Source organism: Anarhichas minor, unplaced genomic scaffold (genome assembly GCF_050575085.1).
Source record: "Anarhichas minor isolate MPS153535 unplaced genomic scaffold, ASM5057508v1 ptg000013l, whole genome shotgun sequence".
In the NCBI taxonomy this organism is placed as follows: domain Eukaryota; kingdom Metazoa; phylum Chordata; class Actinopteri; order Perciformes; family Anarhichadidae; genus Anarhichas; species Anarhichas minor.
Window position 1 is genome coordinate 2,147,236 of NW_027466459.1, and position 9,018 is coordinate 2,156,253.

The following is a 9,018-nucleotide window of genomic DNA, read 5'->3' on the forward strand; positions in this document are numbered from 1 at the left end:
ATCAGATGAAATAAACTGCATTACATACATCTGTATCAATAACATAGATAATTAACAAAGACACTGATTTATTTATTTATATTCATTCATTTATTCTATACCCTGGTATGTGCTTGCATCATGGAACGTAAATAAAAATGTCTTGCATACGGTCATTCTATTGCCTTGACTTTTATTTTGAAATATTCTAACTTCCGGGGCACCTGTCTCTATTTGCGTCTCTCTTCAAAAGAAAAAACAAAAGGAATTTACAAAAAACAAAATGGGCTCTTTATTTGGCTTTGTTTCTCTCGTATTTTGGTTTTTGGATTCAGACAACAAAAACGGAAAAACTGTGGTATATCTGTATTTTCGTTTTTTCGATTAAACGACTAAACAGACTATCAGAATGTACACGCATCATTCTGTGCGGCATTCTGCCCGCCCAATTATTCTTGCAACCACATCCTGTAACCGCTGGGAGGCAGTAGCAGTCTGGGTGAAACCTGAAGCGTAACGCTAGAAGAAGAACGTGTCCTGGCTATAGGCGAAACACTGGCGTGGTCGTGACAACAATAATGAGGTAAACCCTGATGTATATTAATATGAAGGTTAAGTCTGTGAAACAAAAACGCAGCGTGTTTGCCACGAGGTATGGATGAACTCACACGACGCACATCTCTTTAAAACCACGCACATCATCACATCAGTTAGCATTAGCATGCTAACGAATCGTTGTCCGATTATCAGGTAATGAGAATGAAACACGCCGCTCCACAGACGGCTGTCTGTTTCACAGATTCATTTTTGATATGACAATGTTGTCGCGTGGGATATTGCACCCATAATTTCCACGTTCCATACATTTTACCGAAGCAATTAAAACCGCCCGAGTGTGTGTACAGGGTCACAGAAAGCGTAGCCGCCCGTCTCCAATGGGAGGATCAGTCGAGGTGAATTCATATCTTCAATATCAAATCTGAGGTGTCGGTATGTGTAGGAGTACATGGTTCATCCAAAATGTTCATGATTATGTCCATGATATTGCACTTAGTGTCGAGTTATAAAGATACAATAAATGTGACGTAGTCCACGTTAAACAATGTAGAAAAATAGAATATGTTAATATTTGGATTGTTGCATCAGCTATAATAAAGCTGACCCTTCCTCTAGCTCAGTCTACTCGTGCAGCATGTCTGTGAATGTGAAGAACTGGCTGCAGAGCTGAGTGACTGCTCTCACACCCGAATTGGCAAAACACAATTATATATTATGTTATTAACTTTTGACCCAACTATTTGTGTGTCTGCACTCGGCCAAAGATTGTTTATGAGGTAAAAGGAGCATCACTCTGGAATATGAATGTACACTCAGTGTGGACGTAGTGTCTCCGTAGTTCCAACAACTCCAGCAGTGTGCTGGTACATACACACACACACACACACACACATATATATATATATATATATATACATACATACATACATACATACATACATACATGTGTGTGTGTATATATATGTCTAATCTACATTTAAGTTAATAATACAAGAATCTGATCTGCCTCTGTATTGGCAGATAATCAATGGTAAAAACAACAGAAACATCTTGATTGGGACGTCCCTACTTGCTGTGCACAGGTTTGGTGTCTTTTACTTATCTTACGCGTCCCTTAGCTCAACGTGCGAGTGTAAATGTTGAGAACTGTCACTTAAAATCAGTTTATTTCAGCTGGAACATGTCTTCAGATCTCTTCAGTGTATCATTTGTTGAAATGGTTTCATGTTCTTGCTTTGAATCACAGATTGTGTGGGGAGCTGGCTTCCTGAGTTTCATAAAGAGCCAGTGCGTCTGCAGAGCAACAGAGACAACATGGACGCTACAACAGGAGCACAAACATAGTATGCACACATTCTCTTCAGAGTTCCAGGACCCAGCCTGAGAGGTACCCATCTTTAAAATATCATTATCGTAACATACATCTATTCTTAAAATGTATTTAAATTGTTGTAAATGGGGGCTTCTGATATTGGTCACTTTTGGTCATATACACTGCCGGACGAAAGTTTGGACCGCCTGCCGTAGAAGCTTGATTTGTTAGAGGACTTCTTTATACTTTTGAATTGTCTTTCTTTTTTTCACAGTATATGTTGTTTATGATGACTGTACACTGAGAACACAACTAACACCAGTCTTTGGTTAAAGAAACCAGAAGCGTAGCATCGAACGTGTGCAGAGTTGAATAGGAATGCAGCCTATCACATGGTGTGTTGCTTAAGCAAAGCAAGCCCCCAAAACCCTTTAATTGAAAATTGGAGGGTATTGTAACAATTACTTTCTAGGCCGTTAACACACACACACACACACACACACACAGAAATAAGCTTTTTTTTTTCACTTACAACTAAAAGAATTGGCCTCTCACCCCTGTGCTGTGTGATGACTGATGAAGGCCACAGGTTTGACCTCTTCCTCTCTTTCACCAGGTTTTTGATTTAGGCGAGCTGCTGAGCCTTCTTGTTGTTAAAATGTGTGATCAGAAAAATGGCGGGGACCTGAACAGTGATGATGTGGACGAGCTATCAGCCAGTGATGAGTCTGAGCCTGAAGAACTACCCAGCAGTGCTCCCTTTGACCCACTGCTGGACGACGACGATGATGACGACGACGATGGCGGGGAGGTTGAGATTTCTGCTCCAGCTGCTGGACACAAAGCTCAGACTCCATTCAGTCTGAGAGGAGGGGGCTCAGCTTTCTCAAATCGCAGCCACAGCATCTTTGAATGCCTGGACAGTGTCGCCCGGCTGGCCTCCTCCTCTCTGACCCAGGATCACGTCACAGATGGAGTGTTTACTCGGCCTCTGCCTCCACGTTCCAGGAGGAAGATGAGCCAGCCTACGTCCAGCTGCCCCACACCAGCAAAGAAGAGAGGAGTCCCGGACTACCTGGTGCACCCTGAGCGATGGACCCACTACAATCTAGAAGATGTGGAAGAGACTAGCGATCGGGACAACAGGAGGGCAGCTCACCACTTCCTGTCCAGTCTGCAGCAGAGGAAGGAGCAGCAGGAGAGCAAGAGCGATACCTCCTGTAACATCCAACGGAAGATGGTCTTCTCCAGACCCAGCGCGCTGCCAAAGGAGCAACCTGCTGATCAGCCGTCAGCTGTTGGAGGCAAAGAGAAGGCGACACGCCTCAGTCATCTGGAGGAGGAGGAGGAGGAGGAGGGCAGGGAGAGAGGGATGGCTGGAGGAAGGAGAACCGATGAGAGTGTTGAGAAAGCTGAGGAAAGGGCGAGAGATGAAGAAAAAGATACGAAGGGAGCCGTGGGTCCGCCAGAGGAGAAGAAACGGGTGCAGAAAGAAAAAGAGGAGGAGGAGGAGGAGGAGGAGGAGGCGAAGGAGGAGGAGGAGGAGGAGGAGGAGGAGAAGGAGAAGATGGAAGAGGCCAACCCAGCCTTTACCCCCTTCAAGAAGACTAAGCGTATGAACTACAGGAAGAGCTCCGGGCGAGAGGACAACTGAGCACATCACTGTCTCAGTTCATCTTGTGTAAAAAAACAACAACTCCTCCTCCTGTTGTCTATTCAAATGTGCTGACTTTACTGTTTTTAGTCCAGTCCAGAGTCACCAAACCTGAACCTCATGAATACTAACTGAACAAAAGCAGTGTTTTGCAGACTTCTCTGGTTGGAAGTTGAAAGCCTGCTTTACCTCTGACCCACACCCAACTTCTCCCATGGGTGTGGTTGGAAATGTGTTACCACATCCAACAGTGAACCATGGATTACACTGTTGGTTGATGTTCTGATGTTAGCATACCACACAGTGATATCCAAGGCTGAGGAGTATTTCATTGGCTGGCCACATTTGGATTCAATGTTTTAAAAAAAGACCCTTTTATGATTCTCCTTTTAAAAGAAGTCTACTGGAAACATTCAACAAGTCAGCAGGAGACATGGAGCCAACGTTAGCTTAATTAGCTAGCTGTAGTGACAGGTTTCATTCGGCTAACGTTAAGAAGCCTCTTCTGTCTCAGCCCCGTCAGTATCTTCTCCCGGATTACGGTCGCAGTTTTAAACATGCGGTTAATGTAAATTAAAACAAAACAAAAAGACAACAAAATGACTTGATTAATGTAGTAAAACATCATGGTTTGGCATGAAATAGCTAGTATGTGATGTTATTGAAGTTACAGACGTGAATTAAAATAAGTCAATGCTGACTTGGTTTCACAAAGGACACACACAGCGGCCTCCTGGGTGAAGGTCCTGTTTGTCTGACCCTGACCTCCTTATGCAGAATCATGTGTGATGCATCAAAAATGAAATCCCTTCAAATGTGGTTGGAAATGCAGTTTAGTTGTATGGGAATGTACTGTTTAGGATAAATCGTTTTGATGGTTAAATCGGCTGCTGTAATGAAAGCGTGACGGGTTACCAGCAGTAAATAAGGGGGCGTGGCCAAATCAGCATTTGGAAACTTCATTTTTTATTTTGAATAAAAGAATGAACATGAGGACAGTGAGTGCATCCTGTTTACACGTAGCTGTATTTAGAACTGTTGCTGTTGATGGTAATTTGATTTATATTTCTTGTTGCATGTTCTGTATTTTGGAATAGTCTCAATTAAACATTTAGATTTATATTTATTTTATTTGTCATCCTTTCAAAAACATTTAAGGCTCTTTTGTGTAAAAAAAACAACAGTCAGACAAATGTTCAGATGAATATAATCATTTAATGAATGTCGAGTGATGAAATATAGGATGAACATAACGTTTTTTTTTGTTTGAATCTAGCAGGTGAACTTTTTGTATGAAACTGACGTCATAACAACAGTAGCCGTGTTCCATTCACTTATTTTTATGAACATTTTGAAGTATGACATTAGGAAAGCTGTATGGAAACGACAACATTTGATGAAACTTTGACAATTGAATGAAAACACGACTAGTGTCATCAGCACCATCTTAAAGGGATAGTTTGGATTGTTTGCAGTGTGGATGTGAGCTACTTATCCATAGTCAGTGTATTACTACAGTAGATGGCTGTCGCAATAATAAATAATAAATAGCACAATGTATTTTAGACATTGGTGGTCCTGCATTCTGGCAAATGTTTCTGCATCAATTTATGGTGGAAAAGGTCCGAACACAAAGGAAAACACAAAATTCAGGCCACAAGTGAAAGTGAAAATATAATGCAGTAAGGTTGTCAGACATTCTCCATTCAATCAATAACAGATATTACCACTGTTCTCTTAATATTACTACTTCAAGTTGTAATTTAATGAGAATGAAGTCATAAGACTTGCATGTGCCAGCCCTGTAGCCTGCTGTGCATGCTGGGATCCCCTTCAGACCGCTCTGTGCTGCAGTTCATTGGACCGGCTTCACACCAGAAGCAAACTGTGTCTGTCTTTGTGAATGTTCTCTCCAAAGATAATGCAAATGAGTGCTCCAAAATAGCTCGGGACAATTCTGTCCTCCAAATATATTGAAAATATTCTAAATGTAGCGTACACCTGGTTTCCATCCACAGCAGTACATGGCTTTGCTCCTGTGAAGGTACATCTGTCTGTTTCTCTAAACTCCATCTACTGTCGGTAATACGCTGACTATGGAGAATACCTCGTACAACCCAAACTACTCCTTTAACCCTACTCAGTGGAGTTCTATTGTAAATATACAAACGCTTCAGTGTAACTCGCTGAAAGTCATTGTGTGTCGTTAAGTTCTAACAAGTGTGTTGAATGCATTTCCTTATAAACCATTTGCAAAGCGAATAGCACTCTTCTGTCTTTGTTGACGCATCGCTGTGTTTCAGCTGTCCATCAGGTGAACAATGTGAAACCATGAGCAGGACTGTACATTGTGTCTCCTGTGTGACAGACATTCATAGTAGCACAGCTCCATAGCACTGCTATTAATAATGAATAAAGCAGTAGTATGAAGGTATAAATACCCATTCATTAACAACCAGTTCTTGTCATGCAGTGTTACAGGACGTCTCTTTAGCTTGTGTTTAACAAGAACACAAACGTGTTGAGTCAACATGTAAATACACAAGTACAGGAGATGATAGCTTCTCACTGTGACCGATGTATCCTACAAAAACATTTTCATTTTTGTTTTCTATATTTGTGTTCTAACTGGGCGAAGCTCAACTGGAAACAGGAGATGTCACATACCTCCGTCATTGATGACCAATGGGGGCAGAGCCCCATCACCCCTCCCTGAGTCCATTATGAATTATTTGTTCTTGGCAACATTTAAAATCGGATTGCTCTCTCTGTACAGCTCCACTAAGGTCCCACCTCACCGTTCCTTATCATGCTGTTGTGTCATCTGCATCTTTACAAATCTGCACAGATTCACAATGAGATACAAAATCTTTGGTGTTAGCACAGCAGTGGGGAGAGAACATAAGGCGGAGAGAGTCATAGGCCGAGAGACCATGTTACCTATCTGAACCACTTGTTTCCTTTCTGACAGAAAACCTCAAATCCACCTGCATAGAGACTGATTCATTTATACCTGAAGTTTATCAAATAGTTTCAAATGTCTCCTCTCCCCTCCTCTCCTTTCCCCTTTGGTGTTGGACTTCACATTTCATATTTCCCACCCACATCCTCTCCTCTCTTTCAAAAACAGGTTCAGAGTTTTTAAGAGAATTAAGGTGAACACATGAATTATCCATCTGTATCATAACTACTCTTCTCTTCTTTGATCATTTCGTCACATCTCTCCTCAATACTCTTCACATATTTACAATTCTTTTCATGTTTCTTCACAACCTCTCCCTTACTGTAGTATTTTGCATCTCCTCTCTGCCGTGCTGAAATTGTTCCTTCTCTCTCACCCCTTCTTTTCTTGTTCCCTCACTTCTTTTCGATTCTCTTTTCTCCACTTTTCATCGAATCTTTTTTTTCTTCAACCTGTCCCTTCCTGTCGTTTCTGTCCCTTCCTGTCTCTTCCTGTCCCTTCCTGTCTCTTCCTGTCGTTTCTGTCCCTTCCTGTCCCTTCCTGTCTCTTCCTGTCCCTTCCTGTCTCTTCCTGTCTCTTCCTGTCCCTTCCTGTCTCTTCCTGTCTCTTCCTGTCCCTTCCTGTCTCTTCCTGTCTCTTCCTGTCCCTTCCTGTCTCTTCCTGTCTCTTCCTGTCCCTTCCTGTCCCTTCCTGTCTCTTCCTGTCCCTTCCTGTCTCTTCCTGTCTCTTCCTGTCCCTTCCTGTCTCTTCCTGTCCCTTCCTGTCTCTTCCTGTCTCTCCCTGTCTCTTCCTGTCCCTTCCTGTCTCTTCCTGTCTCTCCCTGTCCCTTCCTGTCTCTCCCTGTCTCTTCCCCTCTTGTCTGTTTTCTTCTTCTTTACCTCCTGTAGTGAGATGTACTTTTGTCTCATCCCTTGGTACTTAGCTACTATAACAGCTATCTTGTATCTTCTCCCTTCCACCCTGTGTGGACTCCTGCACTGATGTCTGGTCACTGCGGACTCTTCTTCAGTGGTCGCCGACAGACACCATGAACGTCCTTGCCATGTTGTCACCATCCTTTTCTTTCCCTGCACAGAGGAGCTTCACTGGGACAGTGTGACCCGATACCCCCCAAGATAACAGACCCTCTGTGCAGACACCCTTCCTGAGTCCAGAGCATGGTCCTTTCATCTCATTCAATCATATAACCTCATTCATTTCAACTGTATTCAATTCAAATCCATGTAAATCATTTCAGTTTAAATCAATTCAAATAATCCAAATAATTGTGAAATGTGACGCTAGATTGCTGGCTATTGGTGTTGTGAAATGATGTGGCTGATAATAATAATAATAACAATAATATTAAAGGTTATTTATTTATTACTCTAACACTTCTGAGAACTGGAATGTGTGTAGTCCATAAATGAACGATTGTGAAGAATCAGAAAACCTATTCAAAGAACTATTGTCTCTGATGGAGAATCTTCATCTGCAACTCAACCCAGGACCAGTGAGTGCACTTGAGTCACTGGGGAGGCTGAGTTGGCTGATGTAGAGACTCTTCAGTCAAAAGGGAATGCCTTTCAAATATTACATATAATAAAATGTGTTAAGACAAATTTCATTAGAAGTAGTGTGAAGGTGTTTACTGTTGGGCACAGATAATGTCTGTACTGACATCAGTCTTGGTTGTTGGACTGGTGGGTGTACATCAATGTGCTTTCTGAGCTGATGAAGAAGAACCCTGCTCATCCTCATCAAGTTGGTTACCTGAATCCAAATACATTTTGTGAAGAATGCGGATATTTGGCACTTCTTTCATGTGCAGAAACTTGATCCTCCTGAACTTGATTTCAGGATGCCAAAAGCATGCTCAATGGCCACACAAGCTGCAGTGAGCTTTTGGTTGAAGAGCCTCTGGCAGGCGGTTAGATGCCCACTATCCCTGCAGGGTTTCATCAGTTGTAGCAACCGAGGATAAGCTGAATCTCCAATAATGTGCATTCCCTCTGGGACCAGGGCCTGAGGATCTTCTTCCAATAGCTGTGCAGCAATTTCTGTTGCTCAATGCTGTGGCATCATGCCAACTACCAGGGTGACCTACTTTTACATGACGGAAGAGCTGTTCACTGTCACAGAATCCGGTGAGGATGGTGGAATATAATTGCTGTCTGTTATAATAGGCTATTGATGCAATGTGGTTTATCAATGAGACATCCTTCGACAGCACAGACTGTATTTAGAAATCCAACTGTTTCAAAGCGTAACTGAGATGTGTGAAGTGCTTCCGCTGTAGGCCTCAAAATGCAATGGGACAGATGTGTAGCGACCAGGAAACAGAAGTGATGGAGATGTGTTGAAACTGTAGATATGTTCACAGGCGAGAACATGGTTACGGTAGTTTGGTTTGCTGACTGTTCATGTAGCATCCAGGTCCCAGCGTGGTCACAAGGTCCTGGATAGCAAAGAGAGTCAAACTGACATGCAAATATCAGAGATTATACTTTGGCCATTAGAATGTTGTAGATAAGCCTACCTCCACTGGTCCTCTTGATAGTCTGAAATGACTTC

The 9,018-nt window shown here is 42.4% G+C and overlaps 1 protein-coding gene across 4 annotated transcripts; it reads left to right on the top strand.

Moving 5' to 3' along the window:
• Positions 1–468: 468 nt before the first annotated feature.
• tssc4 (tumor suppressing subtransferable candidate 4) lies at positions 469–4,623 on the top strand. Of its 4 annotated transcripts, none has more exons than XM_076090898.1 (5): positions 469–562; positions 1,558–1,619; positions 1,784–1,924; positions 2,124–2,244; positions 2,466–4,623. In XM_076090898.1, the coding sequence occupies exons 4-5, from the start codon at positions 2,242–2,244 to the stop codon at positions 3,501–3,503; spliced, it is 1,041 nt and encodes a 346-aa protein (XP_075947013.1). In that variant the 5' UTR covers positions 469–562; positions 1,558–1,619; positions 1,784–1,924; positions 2,124–2,241; the 3' UTR covers positions 3,504–4,623. The 4 variants fall into 4 exon arrangements, with proteins under 4 accessions (XP_075947013.1, XP_075947014.1, XP_075947016.1 ...); XM_076090899.1 differs by having other exon boundaries at positions 2,185–2,244; XM_076090901.1 differs by lacking the exon at positions 2,124–2,244.
• The last annotated feature ends 4,395 nt before the right edge of the window (positions 4,624–9,018 follow it).